Source organism: Triplophysa rosa, linkage group LG9 (assembly GCF_024868665.1).
Source record: "Triplophysa rosa linkage group LG9, Trosa_1v2, whole genome shotgun sequence".
Classification (NCBI taxonomy): Eukaryota; Metazoa; Chordata; class Actinopteri; order Cypriniformes; family Nemacheilidae; genus Triplophysa; species Triplophysa rosa.
This window is the reverse complement of record NC_079898.1, coordinates 9133636-9150795: the sequence shown is the minus strand read 5'-3', so window position 1 is coordinate 9150795 and position 17160 is coordinate 9133636. Positions and strand designations below refer to the sequence as shown.

The 17160-nt window shown below is 39.2% G+C and overlaps 2 protein-coding genes across 4 annotated transcripts in view; one reads left to right on the top strand and one right to left on the bottom strand.

Moving 5' to 3' along the window:
• Nucleotides 1-4473: 4473 nt before the first annotated feature.
• Nucleotides 4474-5872, top strand: gins1 (GINS complex subunit 1 (Psf1 homolog)). The gene is made up of 7 exons (XM_057342773.1): nt 4474-4653; nt 4753-4817; nt 4906-5004; nt 5098-5188; nt 5274-5390; nt 5608-5682; nt 5761-5872. The coding sequence occupies exons 1-7, from the start codon at nt 4579-4581 to the stop codon at nt 5827-5829; spliced, it is 591 nt and encodes a 196-aa protein (XP_057198756.1). The 5' UTR covers nt 4474-4578; the 3' UTR covers nt 5830-5872.
• Nucleotides 5873-6527: 655 nt separating this feature from the next.
• Nucleotides 6528-17160, bottom strand: part of ninl (ninein-like) — a 28021-nt gene continuing 17388 nt past the window's right edge. For 2 of the 3 annotated variants that reach the window (XM_057342770.1, XM_057342771.1), the window contains exons 9-28: nt 16704-16840; nt 16338-16478; nt 16087-16261; nt 15745-15855; nt 15572-15658; nt 14273-14420; nt 14112-14171; nt 13902-14023; nt 13435-13781; nt 11327-12871; nt 10779-10883; nt 10615-10684; nt 9878-10162; nt 9198-9311; nt 8968-9114; nt 8739-8888; nt 8302-8415; nt 7234-7443; nt 7041-7154; nt 6528-6735 (exon numbers count right to left, since the gene is read on the bottom strand). In XM_057342770.1, coding sequence (XP_057198753.1) covers nt 6544-6735; nt 7041-7154; nt 7234-7443; nt 8302-8415; nt 8739-8888; nt 8968-9114; nt 9198-9311; nt 9878-10162; nt 10615-10684; nt 10779-10883; nt 11327-12871; nt 13435-13781; nt 13902-14023; nt 14112-14171; nt 14273-14420; nt 15572-15658; nt 15745-15855; nt 16087-16261; nt 16338-16478; nt 16704-16840 — 4374 coding nt within the window. In that variant the 3' untranslated portion in view covers nt 6528-6543. The remainder of the gene's footprint in view (nt 6736-7040; nt 7155-7233; nt 7444-8301; nt 8416-8738; nt 8889-8967; nt 9115-9197; nt 9312-9877; nt 10163-10614; nt 10685-10778; nt 10884-11326; nt 12872-13434; nt 13782-13901; nt 14024-14111; nt 14172-14272; nt 14421-15571; nt 15659-15744; nt 15856-16086; nt 16262-16337; nt 16479-16703; nt 16841-17160) is intronic. The other variant, XM_057342772.1, reaches the window with a different exon arrangement.

Here is a 17160-nt window from a genome sequence, read left to right as displayed (position 1 = left end):
ACGAAGTGTGTGTAAATATACATGACCTGACCCCTGTCTGACTGTATACAATAGTGACTCACAGAATCATTGTGTCAGGACATCAGAGAGCTTCTGAAACAGTGCCGTCGGATAAGCGGCATTTTAAAACGAGGCAGCAGCTTTCTTTTGAAATCAGCTGGAGTGGTTTAATAGACGGGGGGGGGGGGTGGGGGTGACATCAGGGCTCAAGTGGCAACATTTGTGCAGTTCCAGTGGGATCTGAGTGGAGTCCACAGCTGAATCACTTCTGTTTGATCCGCTCGATGAGAAAGACTGAAGGAGCCAAAGCTACATAGCTGAAACTCTTTAGACACACATGCTGCTGAACTCACGCTGTGAGAAACCAGAAAAATCCCTCTGACCCTTTTCACAGATCCTTCATCCTCTTTGTCATTCGTTCCTTCGTTCCGTCTCCTCGGCTATTTGTACTCTGCGCCTTTTTCAGGTACCCGAGACTTTGTTGCCTGCAACCATCCCAGATCCCTTAAGTACTACAGTGACAGCACCCTAAGCCCCAGAGGTTTATAGGATACCGTTGTCATGTCAGAAACACGTTCGAGTCTGTAAACGGGATTTTATCTCGACCTGAAAAGTGCAACGCAAGCAGAGGATGTTTGTAAGCGCTTACACGAGCGTCCTTAAAGCTTTAATAAGACGTTTGTGGTTAAAACCTGGAGGTGGAGGTATAGCTTGAAAAGTGGGGACTTGAGGGACCACCTGTCGCAGCACAAGACACTGATATGGCTGTGAACCGTTTCTATGGTTTTAAAAGTTGATATGTTGAGATTGGTTTGGGCTCGGGCCCAGTGGAGTTTGTGCCGCGGCCGCTGACAGAGGGAGCATATCTGCAGCTGTCCCTGTTAATTATACTGTTATCCGCTGTTTGGGGGGCGTCCCGATCAAACTGTGGAGCAGCAGGCACAGAGCATGACTTCATTTGACTCCGGGTCCTCTGGAAAGGATATCGCTCTTTTTGCTTCTCTCATAAATGGGTGGTATTAGTTTATCTAGCTCACACCTATAAACTCTGCTGTTCCCACACTGTAAAGCATGGTAAAGGACCGTGTTTTAAATGAATAACTTTCAGTTTATGGGGTGTTGATCTGGGATGCATGAGAGATCAGTAAGAAATATGGAAAAAGACTGCAGAAAGCCTGTTTTGCCTTTTAGAATGGACTTTTAATTATTTCACACGGATATAATGTCATTGTAAAACATTCGCTTTGTTTTACTGAATTATTGTAGCCATCTGTTTTAGCAATATGTTTGTATTTTTGCATTACAGCCTTTTATAATACAATAAATATTCCAAATATGTTATTTTTTTAACTTATTTTTAAACATTGTGTCAGATACAAATAATATGAGAGATGTTTTCATTAAAAGTAAAATATCTACATCGTAAAAATATATTATAAATGTACATACACCCATGCAAAAATGAAGAGACCAGCATTTCAAGATGTATTGAGACCATTCCAGTCCAGTGTCTGCTGAATTTCAACAAAATCAAACCTCAGGAGTGACAAAAAGTCATCCAACAGAATTGTGAAATATTGACAGCATGACAAGACACATGAAAACTGTGATAAAAATCGAGGTTATCACATAAAAAATGAAACTGTTAATACGTGTAGAAATATGACTGCTGTATTGCTTGAAAGTGAATATGAACTTGTTTTCTTTGCAGTATTTGAGGTCTGAATAATACAGAGCGTCAATTCTGTTATTTTGACCTGTTTCTTAAGTTTTCATTTTCTGCAAAACAAGCAAATAAAAGCAATCTTTTCATTTGAAATTTGGAAGAAATATTTTCAGTAGTTCACAGAATAAAACAAGAAAAGATCAATTTACCTAAACACGTTCCTATAAATGGTACATTCAGAAAAACAATGTTGGAATGGTCTCTCAATTTTCTACTGCGGGTGTATATATATTTCAAACGGGTTATGTTATGTCTAGTGTAATTCATGTCTTTGGATAAAAGCGTCTGCTAAATGACTAAATGTATGTAAATATGTAGCCTCAGGACACCCTGCACATCTTTATAATTTTTCACACAAACATGGATCTTTTCTTTTTAACAAAATTAATGAATTTGTATGTGCACACCTGCTCAGGACTTAAATGTTACTTTTTTTGTAGAACTGTTTATAGTTTAGGGTTTTATTTTGATGTCTCGCACACATGAACTTCACATATTGCAGACTTATTCAAGCTCTGTCAGAATAGGTGAGGAGTGGCTTTTCTATCGAGTTCATGTCTGGGTCATCCAGTGACATTCAAAGACTTGCCCCAAACCCCAGAAATGCTTTGTCTCTGGTGATTCTGCGAGAAGTCTCATATAGCCTCGCAGCAGTCTAGTACACAGCCTTTTTGTGCAATATAAAAACCACAGTTCTTTTTGTTTTACATACCATTAAGAGGTGAGGTTTTCATGACTATTAACGTACAGTAATAAAACATATAGGCCTAGTACAGGAATAGAAAAAAGGTATCAGAATACTGTCATGCAAATCTGCACTATTGTCCATCCAACAGTAATCATAACTGATAATTTCACGTGATTTTCAGAACACGCAGAGGTACAGAGCATGGTGATAGCTGCAATGTCTATATTGACAGAGAAGAGGACTATAGGATAGCCTATTCTGATTTGTGTGAAGTTGTGTAAAATAACAATATGATCAACCATATTCTGTCAAAAATGTGTGCCACGAAAACTGATGATCTTAATATATATATATATATATATATATATATATATATTAGGGCTGTGCAAAAATATCGATACATGTAACTATCGCAATATTTTTTTTTTTCGATAGTGTATCGATAGTGATACCTCTACTGTCGATCATTTTTTAAATCATGTCATATACATACGGCCAAAAGTAAGTGGAAGCGAGCATGGCGAAAAATATAAGAACGCTTCGAGCTCTCAGAGCTGATGTGTGGTTGTGCTTTAGTTTTCAAAGTAAGTAATGGAGTAATGAGTTATATAAAATAATGCTGTTTGTAGGCTTCGCAGGTCATGACACAAGTCACTTGGCTACTGCAGTGCATTAGACAAAAAGTTTATTAAGAAAAGTAACAATGACATTTATTGAGATTATATACAGATGTGACACCAGCGCATTTACAGCACGGATGAACCAGAGGTTTTATACTGCCCGTGTTCATTGTTTTAACTGTAATGCACCACAACAGCCAAGTGACTTGCGTGAGCCACCTTATTCCCCTGTGCTACCCACTTGAGGGGCGCAATCCACAGTTTGAGAACCCAAACCTCTGATCTAAAGGTCCATGCATCACATATCATGGCCACTCTGCAGAGGTAAGGGATGTTTTTACACTTATCCTTACAGAAAACCCCCGGTGGTGCACAGCATGTTTTATTTCTAGCTCTACTTTTTACATTTTCTATTTAAAGTATTGCAGTATATCGCAAATGTGTATCGTATCGAAATACATAGCAATATATTGTATCGTGACCCATCTATCGTGATATGTATCGTATCCGGAGGCACTTGCCAATACACAGCCCTAATATATATGAAGAGTTTGGTTCCAAAATGAGATAACTCTTAATTTTTTCAAAAATCATGTTTTTTTATTGTGCATTCCAATTAATATCAATCAAACTGCAGTTGGTTTGTTTTGATTTAAGCCATAATAACTAAAAAAATACAGCTAACTAACACAATAAAAACATGATAACATAATAAAAAACATGATTTTCGATTTTTTTTAAAAAACGGAGTTATCTCATTTTGGAACCAAACTCTTCATATATATATATATATATATATATATATATATATTATTGAATCGAATTATTTTTTACAAAAAATATAGGAAATTATCCGTTGATATGTATGTATCACCACTAGGTGGCAGCATATACATGAATAATTTTGCACTGTGTACTAATACTGTAAGTACTGTATACTACTATATACTATATACTAATACTAGTACTGTAATGATGCCCCAGTATCTGTTATCAATGCTGTATAAATTTTATCCAACCCTTCAAAATATTATCTGACTATCGCAGTAAAATATGGTGCATGATTTAATGCTTTTGCAATGCAACACAGCACTGTGAAGGCTTGTTTATTACACTAATTTGGTATGTGGTGCCTGTTTATGTTTCCCCCTCATTTCAGCAAACAGCATCGCATTCAAAGCAACCGTAAATATAAAAATGCATTAGTGTTAGTAGCTCAATTGTGTTTTCAAATAATATATTATCAAAATCGTTTTCCGTTCAAATAATTTGTTCCGTTTATATTAAGACCGTGCAAGACAAAGTCTGAAAACTGTTGTCAGACATTTTTGTAAACGCAGTTTGGATCTGAATAAAGAATCAGGCGGCACTTCTGTGAATTTGCAATGCGCATTTGTCCTACGTGACTCTCCGTAGTTAACTTTAAAGGTCACGTGACCATAACAACAAAAAATTACCGCGAAAATCTTCTACGACATTGAAAATTGGATACTCAAGATTTATCACAACTAAAGCGACACTTTATTCTTCCTGATATATTTATAATGTTTTGTGAGAAGGCGCTCGAGCTCATCAGAGAGCTTCAACGGATGGGCGATGGGCAGCTGCCCGCCTTTAATGTAAGTGACGCTGAAGTTAATATTACAGTTCTTACACAAACAGTACGAATGACATTAACATTTCAATGTAAACTAACAGCCAGTTTGATTTTCCAACAGGAGGACGGCATTCGCCAAGTCCTGGAGGAAATGAAAGCGCTGTATGAACAGAATCAGAGTGACGTGTAAGTGTTTAACGTTCAGTAGCAATAGTATAGTATAATGTTGATAAAGTTATGCACATTATACCGAACTGGCTTTGATTTCTTTAAGAAATGAGGCAAAGACAGAAGGCAAGAGTGAGCTGATTCCCACCATCAAGTTTCGTCACAGCTGCCTGCTGAGGAATCAGCGCTGTAGTGCTGCATACCTGTAAATATCTTCATTATACTTTCCTTTTATTCATCTAACTTTACTTTACCTTACCTTAACAGTAACAACACGCCCGTTTCCTTCGTTCCACAGGTATGATCGCCTCCTGCGCATCCGTGCTCTCAGATGGGAGTATGGAAGTGTGCTGCCCACAACCATCAGATTTCACATGTGTGCAGAAGAGGTGCGATTGATATTTGGTTACGTTATTGTCATGTGCCTTTCATTGCTTTATACACTAAACAACAAACCATACACATCATGTGCAGACGGAGTGGTTTAATCAGTACAAAAAGTCTTTGGCAACCTACATGAGGTCACTTGGGGGAGAGGAAGGGTTGGACATCACACAGGATATGAAGCCCCCTAAAAGTTTATACATTGAGGTGAGTGCCCATGTCTGTTAGATGTCACAAATAAACTTTTTTAACAACATGTAGTAGTCATATAAGACTATTTTATGATGACATTGATATTTTATAACATTCCAGCACCATCAACCAAATTATATAATACATAAGCACACGCATATTAATAATAAAAATATGCTAAAATATCAATAACTATTGTTTAACGTAATCTTTTCATTGTCTTTCTTTTCAGGTGCGCTGTCTAAAAGACCATGGTGAATTTGAAATAGATGATGGCACAGTTATACTCTTGAAGAAAAATAGCCAGGTAGTTTTATTCTTCAAAACTTTTTTACATTAGACTGTTTTGTGTGCCGTTTAACACGTGCCATTCTTCTCTTCACAGCACTTTTTGCCAAGATGGAAATGTGAGCAGCTTATCCGACAGGGTATATTAGAACACGTCATATCCTAAGAGGGGAAAAAGCACTTTTGTACAATTCACTCATTTAGATGAGATCACTGATAATCAAATGGCTCATCTGTACAGACCAGATTGCATGTGTACACAGGTGAAACTTTACTTGCTGTTAACAGTGATAATAGGACGGTATGATACATATACAACTCAGTGGTGCCACACTTTTTTCCCTATGAAGAGACAGTTCTTGGAAAATTACAATGATTGATATCCGAGTGGACATTAGTGCATCAAAATAAAAAATAATGTGCAATTTCAAGATAGAATCTGTATCAAAACTGTACACTGTAGTTGGATATTGCATCAAATGTGCATTAAGACGGAATTGATTTTTTTTATTGAAGTGATCTACACTTGCCCGATAATACTTAGTTTGTACCCTACATGACAGTAAACAAAAATGTGATGTCATGTTTACACGTAATTAAAGTGTTTTGTACAACAAAAAATCTTGTCCATTGGTATTCAATTGCCTCTAAAAAGGCCATAAAACTTAAATTAACATTATACTTTGTCCTTTTACATGGTTGAAAAAGCACAACTGAAATATGACATACGGTACATGTAATACTTGCATTATTTGTGCTTTTCATTTAACACTAGGATTGTTTACTGCTTCAACAAGAACATTTCGCACCAAGACAAAAGTGCACTAGGATGAGACTTCACAGTCTAGTACCACATGTAAAGAACTGCAGGGAGAGAGCTCTAAGCGGTGAGGGATGCTGGGGCGATTTTACGCAGCAGTTTATTAAGGGCGACTACTTTCTCCTCCAGGACGAAGGACTTCTTCTCTGCACTCTTCTGCCTCTGCTCAGTCACCTGTAGAGCTTTCATGAGCTGAGAGTTCTCCACGTACAGATCCTTCAGCAGTAGATCTGACTTTGCATTTTTGGCCAGCTGTGAGAAATTAAAAAAAGTAAAAATGATCATCGCATAGTACTACACAAAATATCAGATTATGTTTGGAAATGTCATACTAATTTTTTCTGTATACTGTATAGCATGCATAATGTACACAACGTGGATGATCTGTAAACGACCAGATACTACACAGATTACTGTATCCCACAATGCAACATGCTCTCCATGACCTTTTATTTACAGTATAGATTTAAAAACAACTTTTAACCAAGTAATACAATTATATGATTACTTTCCAAACACCTCACTTTCTACATTTGCTTTAGCATTTTCAATGATACCTGTTCTTTTAGCTGGTTGACTTTCTCCTGCAGCAGGACACGCGTGTTCTTCAGTTTGGCCTCAACCTCATCCATACACTCCTGCATGCTCCCCATCAATTTCTCATACTGCTCCTGTTTATTAAACGGTTGTTAACAGACATCTACCACCCTCTGGTAGATCTTGAATTGGATGATCAACATGCAGGTTTACCTGCTGAAGGCCCATCTGAACATTGGCCTGCTTGGCCTGACAGCGAAGCAGATCTTCTAAGTCCTGCGTCCTGCGCTGCTGTTCGACCAGCTGTGTTTGCAGATGAGACAGGTGCTCCGGGGTACCAGACCCCACCTGTTCCCTTAACTCCTGTACCTCACGTGTGTGCTGAGCCTGGACCAGTGACAGAGCGCTGTCTGCCCTCAGTGCCTAAACAACATAATACACAAAAGTGAGACCCATGTCTTTTCCCATGGAATTCTTCTCATCTTTTGTGAGGCAATTCTCCATCAGTTATTATTTAGTAAAAAGTGACAAAGTATAGGCGGTTTCAAAGCAACAACATAAACAAACGTTACTGCGCATGCACACTTTTGTGGCCTAAACTTAACTTCCGGTACACATCTGCAAAGATTAGAGTCCCTGTATATTATTTCTGATAATAAGTAAAAGAAATAAGTAAATTACATTAGCTAGCAAGTTAAAAGTATGTCTAGCCCGTATTATTTTGTGTTATCAGAAGAAGAACTGTTTGACTAAACTTAAATGTGACAAAGTTACATGACCAATTCAACAAATTGCTTATTTGATTACATAAATATTCATTTTTTTCATTTATTACAATTATTATACAATAACATATTAATAAAATATAAAGCTATATTATTAGCCATTAGCCAGTCCGATCAAAAACACAGACTAGACGTTAACTTCGGGCCAGGCACGTGTGTCCGATGAAACCGTCTATACTGTTACAGCAGATTGGGCAAGATTCGGGATTTAGAAATGGTCTTGTTTTGTTTTATAAAAATCCAACTGGAATGCACAGAATGCTGAATTTTAAAATGTTCAGTCACACAACATCGAAACGTCATTGGTTCAATTAGTTGTAGCAAAATGTATAAATCATTAATTTGGACTTTTATCTGTCCAGAATAAAAAGTGTAAAAATGTCAATTTGAATCGGTTATATATTAATGTTTGTGCTATTATGACAAGTTTAAGGTACATCGAAGAACAAGATTTATTCTAAATGCACATCCTTGTGTTAGACATGATTCGTCATACCTGTTGAATTGCCTCTTGTCTAGCAGTCTCCAGCTCTGTCTGTTTATTCCTTAAAGTGAGGTGTTCATGTGTCAACTTCTGAAGTTCCAGCTCCTGAGTCTGCAGCTGAGCCACCTTTAAATAAAAACCATGTTTACAAGGCTGAGACTGCATCCAAAAATCCCTGTACAGTAAAAGTGTGCTATAGGAAGAGGCTGAACCACCAGCATCAGTAACATGAACTCGCAGGACAATGGTGAATTTTTGCTTTACATATCACTGTATAAATACTTTTAAACTAAGAGTATAAAGTAACTGGGACTAAAACTATTACTGTAGCTAAACTGGGCCTTAACTACGAGATCAGAATTTGTCTTAAAATGTAAGTACACATTTACCTGGCCAAACACATAGTTAAGACATACGCAAATGCCGGGAAATTGGTCTTCTCGACTCACCCTTTTAAAAAGCTCCTCGTTCTGTACACGTAAACTCTTGCACTCTTTCTGTAAAACACTGAGCGTCATCTCCTCCTGCATTCTGTGAGTCTGATGTAACTGCTCCTTCTCTTTGCGCAGCTGACTCAAGCTCTCCTCTAGCTCCTGGACCTAAGTTAGCAAAACATTGTTACGGTGACAATCCTAAATAAATAAAGAGTAAACCTGACATTAAGAGATTTTCGTTCACCTTGTCCTGACACTGTTGCAGCATCTTTTGATGTGTGGAGATCTCCTGGATGTGGATGTCTTTTTCTTGCCACACACTCAACAGCTGAGAGTTGAGCTGCTCTATCTGCGTTTCAGAGCTGTGAAGAGATTCCTGAAGCTTCTCCAACTGCAATAAACACAAATCAGCTTTTAGCACAACACAACAACAGTAGTAAAGACAATCCTCCAGAAAACACCTCAGCATCTCACCTCCTGCTCCTCATCTGCCATTTCCTTCAACAAGCGATCTTTGTCTCGCTCCAGTGCTTGGTTTTTTAGGGTCTGACTAGTTAATGCAGACTCAACAACTGTCAATTGCTGTAACTGTAAAAAAAGCAGGATTTAAGGGCTGTTCACATCATAAATAGAAAAAAATGGCTCTGAAAGTAACTCCAACAATGTTATCCTCTGTACTGTACTTTTTATCATTGTAGTTGTGGTGTAGACTCTGCTAATCTATGATATTTAAAGTTAATTATGAAATAGTTATATTTATACATATTTACAGTACATACATTTATACTAACCACATCTAAAAATTAGGTTCTTCAAAATTCCTTGTGATGCTTCGACCAAAGACGAAGTAATATTTAGGTTTAAAATGATAAAGGCTGAGTAAATATGATAATTTTCTTTTTTGGGGGATTTAACCCATTAAAATATCAAAGGTTGTTATATTTCTTTTACATTTACGCATTTGGCAGACGCTTTTATCCAAAGCGACTTACATTGCATTATACTATACATTTGTTTCTAAGTATGTGCAATCCCTGGGTTCGTACCCATGACCCTGGCATTGCTAGCGCCATGTTCCAACTTGTCAAAAGTACCAAATTGGTTAGGCATCATCTACAACCTAATGAATGATACCATATCTAATGAAACCATACCTTCTCCTCTGCAGTTTTGAGTTCCCTCTCCAGAATCTTTTTTTCTTTCTTCCACTGTTCCTGAAGCTTCAGTATGTCATTGTCCTTCATCTGTAGAGTGTCCTGCAGCTGTCTGTAAGAGGCATCCGTCTCATCTTTCTCCTGACACACCTGTGCCAGTCTGTCAGTCAGCGTCTGGACGGCTCTTTGATCAGAACACAGTCTGGAGCTCAATTCAGCATTATCACTGCTCAGCTGCAAGTTTCTCGCACTGAGCTCAAGCACCTCCTCTCGACATCTGCTGTTCTGTTTAGAAGAAGGAAACAGTATTTAAGAAGACAGGAACTATTTTATTTTAATTAAGATTCTTGGAACATCCCTTATCCACGTTTTTACAACAGTGATGTACTAATAAGTAAAACATTTTTTTTTTAAGGTTTTGCGTACATCGTCAAGATGATCCCTTATGCAGGGTAGATATGGATCCACAAAAATCAACAAAAAGGCTGCTTTATGCATGCCAGGCCAGTAGTTGGCGATGTTATTTTGTAAAGAAACATGTCATACACATGCACACAACTTCAGAAAGTTGTGAAAACTTAAACAGATGTTAACACCATTGTTTACAAAAACGTGCACTTTAAAACACATTTTGAAAACTGCGTATTCAGGCATCGCTAAAACGTATAAGTTTTTTCATTTTAAGTTAAAAACAGTGCCCCATAAACAAAACGGCTATTAAAGGACTTTATTCTTGCCTCTTCATGAAGCTTTTCCTCCTCTTCATGGTTCTTGCTGTAATTTCTCTCCAGCTCCTCAAGTTTCCTCCTGAAAAGATGCAGTGACATTTGGTATTCATGAAAATTGAAAAAGAAAACCGAAGGTTAAATATGTGCTAAGCCAAAGCAAATTATTTCATTACGTCTTTTTGTTGACCTCCTCCTCAAGCAACTTCACATCCTGCTGTAGGACGGCAAGTCGATCCTTCAGAGCGGCGTTTTCAGAGCTGACCTCATCAAGTTGTCCCCTAAAGTTGAAAGAAAAGAACTTGTCAAAACCTTGTACAAAGTCTTGCACTTCACGTAGTTTAAGACGTATAAATTTAGGCACAATTCATGTTTTTCACAACACAATTTTCAAAAGTCACAGTTGAAAAAGATTAGAGGAGCAAACACTAATCATTACAACTACATGGATGCAAGAACACACTTTCATGATAACTGTTATTGACAGCGAGTTTCACAATCATGCGTGTCAGTATCATTCAGTTAGTGAGATGCAGCGTGACATCTCAAAAGCGCACGTCTAGGATTAAAGTCTTATTCTGTGAAATATGTACTCAAACATTTTTTGCAAAAACAAACCAGTCATGAGTAGTGATCAACTCTTGGCATATGGGAGAAACACAAGTCAGTGGTTAGTCGTTTGTTTCGGTTTCGACGGTCATCTACAAGCCGGAGAACCACAAACCTGCGGGGACAGTCTGGATCCACCTCCAGCTCTAAAGCCATAACAAGTCCCTCCATCTCAAGAAGCCGTTCTTTCATTTGCTTCTTCTCGCATTCAAAGGCCTCCTCCATCTGATGAAGCTCCATCTGAGAGTCTATCAGCGATTGCTGCAGTTGGTTGGTTGTGTCATCGGCCTCCTCCCTCACAGAGCACAGCTCTCGCTCTTTGCTCTCCAGTTGCTTGGTCAAAATCTGAACCTGACCGGAGAGATGACTGACATTCTTAAACAAGTTAAGCTTCAGCTGAACTTCATTCCACAGCAAATCCATCTCTTCCACTTTGGCTTCCAGCTGATGACGGACTTCAAGCATTTGGTTATCTTTGCTTTGGAGTTCCAGGGTCAGTTTATCAAAGTCGCCTTTGAGCTTGTTCGCCTCATCCTCCATCTCAACAATCTGAGATGAAAGCTGGTCCGCAAGTCTCTTATAGCCAGAGTTCTCCTGTTCAAGACGTCTTAAGTCCTCTTGCTGAGAGTTCAGAAGGGCTTGGAGCCGTTCAACCTTACGTTGCTCCACACAAAGGGAGCTTTGAAGGTTTTGTTCACTGGTGTTTATCTGATCCCAGTCCTCTGAGAGACCATTGACTTGCGTTTGGAGCTGTTTGAGGTCCTCTAAGAGTCTATCTCTCTCAATCTCCAAAGCATTTAGCGCAGATGCCTGTCTTGAAAGGTCGTCATCTCGGTTTTTCAACGCCTCGTGAGTTTTAGCCAAGTTCTCCTGAAGCTCCTCTACCTCTCTTAGTTGTCTCTCAGCAGATAGATGACTTCTGTCACTTTGAATCTTTTCAATCTCCTCCTGCAAAGTTGCCGATTCTGTCCTCAGCTTCTCCAACTCTGTTGTCAACAGAGAAACTTTATCAAGAAGTTCCCGTTCCTTCTCCTTCAGTTTCTCCTCTTCTAGCTGGCGTAGCTTATCCTTAAAACACCTCTCTGTTTCTTTCAGCATTTGCTCCTTCTGCTTCGCAAGTTCTTGTCTCTTTTCTCGTTCATCTTTAAGCTTCTGCTCAACCTGAGACACTTTATCGCAAAGCTTTTGTTCTCTCTCATTCCTGATTTCCATCTCTTTCTCTTTGGCATGCAGCTCCGAGGTCAAATGCAGTATGAGGGCATCTTGGGCTTTCATGGACACGGTATTGTCCTCCAGTTGAACACACATCTCCTCCAGTTTATATTCCAGCTTTCTCTGTAGTACGAGCAGCTCCTCCTCAGCCCTGGAGGCAAGCTCAGCTTGATCTTCCAGTACCTGAATGTGCTCTCTTAGCGTCCTGATCTCCTCCTGATGATCCTCCTCTAGTTGTTTCTTTTCCTGTGCCACTCTACTGCAAATCTGAGCTTGCTCTTCACCCCAGCGCTCGGCACTGAGGAGACGCTCCCTGCGTGCCTCCTGTTCCAGCTCCTGTGCTCTTGACTTCCATAAAGCGATCTCTCTATGATGTTCCTCGGACTGTTCCTGCAGACAGCGCTGGGCCTTGCTGTGCTGCGCTTTCATCTGCTGCTCTGCCTTCTCCCTGAGACACAGTAACACGCTAACATTTCTATGTCTATAAGTACACCAGTGTCATGGATACCGAAATTTGGTTTTAGGGGACAGGCATGTCGATTAAGTTTTACCTTCAGTCAACAAGGTTCAGAAAGATTTGTACACGTGAGAACGAAGGAGAAGCTAAAGCTCTCTTTTCCCCCCTTAGCATCACCATTATTCCTACCTATTAACATAGCTTAATGTACTGTGCTTATTGTTGGCTCTTAGGACAAAATGTTGAATATTTCCTCATTTGAAAGTAGGGTTGGGTATTTTATCGATTACAATTCTGCTTATCGATTCCCAGTTTCGATTCCAAACTTGTAAAAATGACATAAAACAAAGATTTCAACCGGTATTTCTAAAAATGTGCCCACAGGAACTGATAAGAGGAATTGACAATTTGATTTTATATTTTATTATTATATATATTATTAAATATATTTAATAAATCGAATACCCATTTCCAGCCCTGAGTGTACCTCTACCTATTCTAAAATTTACCTCACAGTTTTGAGATCCTGACATACATAGTTTATTCACACTCACCTAACAAGCAGCACTTCCTCGTCCATCTTCAGCTTGAGCTCTGCCTCCAGTTGAGCTTTGTCTGAGGTGAGACTCAGTACGATGTTACTGATCTCACGAGCGTAGTTTTGCTCCAGTTCGGCCCGCTCTCGTTGAATCCGCCGCTCGTGCTCTGGACTCCAGGCCCCTCCCATCATCTCTGCCTCCAGTCTCTCCACAGTCTGATGCATGTGCTCTGCACGCTGCTCAGCTTGAGCTTTCTGCTCCTCTAATTCACTGATCTCCATCTTAAAACACTGTGAGATGTCCTTCCGCTCAACCTCCATATTCTGACGCATCAGCTCCATGCTGCGTTCATAGAAGTTCACCTGTGACACCAAGATTCACCATTTTTACATTATGAGGTTAGAATATGTTTTTCCACAAATTTTGGTGGAAACTAGATAAATGTATCAATTTGTATATAATATAGTATAATATGCTTAAACCTTTGTCTCCAGTTGGATCTTCAAGTCTTGAATCTCTTGCTCATATTTCTCTTTCATATGCCCCATGGCCAGTTCAGTCTCGATGCTCACAGCAGGAGCCAAACTTTCTAAGGAACCCAAAGCTAAAGAGACACACCAAAGCAAACTGTGACCTATGTGAACATTGTATTTTATTGGAAAAAATGTTAACTTTGCATTTAAACTGCTTACCATTCTTGTCAGTGACTAGAAGCTTTTTTCTGAGCGGCGATTTCTTCATCTCTGGATCATCTGCAGAACAGAACAGAAAGTGCCATTTCATACAAGAGCGAAACCAGCACAATATACATATTTAATGCCATTTGATTTTCAAGTCAATCTGTTATATTTACCAGAATCTGATTCTGTGGTTATTGCTCTTCGGCCTGACCAGTCATGAGTGGATAGGCTCTCCCTGCATCGTCTGGATCCTCTTCCTGAACCCTGAGACTTTACCAACTCCAGCTCGGAGTGCAACTCGTCATTCCTGTCCTGCAACTCCTGCATGGGGTAGTGAGGCAGAGTCACAAACCCATTTACACAAATTAAACTTTCCTACTATGGGAGTCAATGGGGGCAAAACCTGTCTGGTTATAAGATAAATAAAATGTATACAGATTTGGAACAACTCAAAGGTGAGTAAATTTTTGGGTGAAGTATCCCTTTAAGAACTTTGTGTTCATGTTGCATGTAACTGGAGTACAAACTGAAGGAGGCTTGACAAAAAAAACACACAATTTAAACAGTTAGAAGAATGACCACAAGAACAAATACTAGAAATAACAGATAAAAATGTAGTCAATGTACAGTATGCGTTATTTCCTGTAAGCTTTTAGTTTTTCTGTGCATTTTTTGTATATTTGAATAAAACCCATATTCCCCGATATGCTGTAGTACTCTTTCTTTCAAAAAAAATATTAACACCTCATAAGGTTAGCGTTTCCTTCATTTTGTAGCATACACAACTTATTTTGATGTATGTGTAATCGATCCTGAGGGAGTTAAAAAGCAAATACTGTACAAATATACCCCCCATCACTTTTGGCCACTACAGTACATAAAGTAACTTGCAATTTTATGTTTTAAACAGACGGTGAAATCTTACAGATTCCAGGTTTAAACAGGTTTCTTTAACATTCCAGTCACCTGCTTGGGAAACAGGTAGTACCGCCCCAAACTCACACGATAAATTGAGACTATTTTGGTAAAAAAAAGACCACACCCAATTCTCAAATAATTCTAATATCATTTAATTCCAATTATTAGAATTGAAAACCCCTAACTACATGCAAAACAAAACAAAACTTAAAGGTCCAGTGTATGAAATTTAGCAGTGAGTTTGTGGTGAGGTTGTGAATTGCAACCAATCGCTCAATCCACTCCTTTCAAAGCACTATCGTGGCTGACAAAGGACTAAGATGTCATTATGTTTTCGCTTCTTTGCCGAAGGAGATAACGTATTTACGAAACACGCCCTGTAGATCAGTTTGTCCGTTTAGGGCTACTGTAGAAACAACATGTAATTCCATGTAAGGGGACCCGCGGTGTATGTAGATAGAAATAACTCATTCTAAGATAATAATCTAAGAGAAGCATGTATTGACCCTTTACTGTAGGCAAAATATCCACACCCATATCAGTGTCCATCATACCCTGCACTGCTTCTCATACTCCTTAATGATCTCGGAGAAGTGCTCCTCTTGATTTAGTCCTGTGCCATTTGGATCAAGGTCACCATACTGTTTATTAAAACACATACAGAACAATTATGAGTCATTTAGTGGCTATAAGCTTCATTCAATTAAGATGTTCATAGACCTCTCACCTTATCCTGCAGCAGGTGATCTAGATCTCTCTGTAGTTTCGAGATTGTGTTCTCCGTTTCGGACAGCTTCTCCTTCAAAACACTGACCTCCTCCTCCAATCGACTGTTCTCCTGTAACACACAGCTAGAGTTATATAACCTGACACCACGCTGACATGCCGAAAGAAACATACACCACTAACCAAGACAGATCACCTCCTCCTTAACAAGTACTCTCCTTTAGCTAAGAGCCGGTATCATTGTGAAACATTAGACAACCGTGCACCGAATCAAAATTCAGAGTCTAAACTATACATACAAACAAACACTGCCATGTAAAATAATGGTGATGTCATACGTTACCTCGGCAGCAGTGCAAACTTCCTTCTGCAGGCTGGCATCCTGAGACCTGAGAAGCTCCAGCTCCTCCCGAAGTCTCGCCCTCTCCTGCTCCATCTGCTCCAGGAACATCTCACTCTCATATTCGGATTCACTCCGGAGCGCCGTGAGCTTGTCCCTGAACTCCTGCTCCAAACCCCTGCAGAGCGAGAGGGACATTTAGAGAATTCATAGAGCATTTACAACAGATGCTGAGGAGAGCAGAGCGGCCTTACTTGATCTTTGACTCATTGAGAGACTCCATGGTGCTATGGCGATCGTCTACCTCTCTGACCAGCTGCAGGTTACGGCGGTCGGCCAGTTCCAGATCAGCTTTGGCTTTGTCTCTCTCCTGGCAGGCCTGGTCTGCCAACACTCTAAAGTTCAGGACATCATCACAGCATTACAAGACTATTCATCCTGGTGCATCTTAGACAAGGTGCATGTGTTTGGACAAAGCAATGATACCATATCACCTCCAGATGGGGGTAAAGAACCCAAATAAAAGAACTCAGTGATTCACTACAGTGCTATGATTTAAATACTGTGATATTCTTTTGATAGTAAAGATAGATGTGATGTGATATGTGAATGAAACCCACTGTAAGAAGTTTATCTCGTTCTTGTAGGAGACCAGAGCCGCCTGGTGGATGCCATTTCCACTGACCAGTAACTCATTGTCCATTGCCAGAGTGAGTTCAGCCAAACACAGTCGCTCCTCCAGAGAAAAGTCCAGAGTCTGCACACAAACAATTGAAAACAATGCAAAACCTGGAAAATTACATTTATAGAACTGTATATTTTCATATTAAAAACCTACAACATAAAAACCAAAAAAAACTACAGAGCAGTGCTTCTGTGGGTCGGTATTGCAGAGGGTTATGGATTATAGTGGGTTATGGATTTTATCCACATTTTGTGTATGTATCTTTTGTTACCCATTTTGATACCTTATGTAGTGTGGATAATTTAAAATAACATCTTACCTTCACCAAAATATGACTTTTGTGATTTTATGTGTATGTAGTGCACATGATTTACGTGAAACTTTTATAAAAT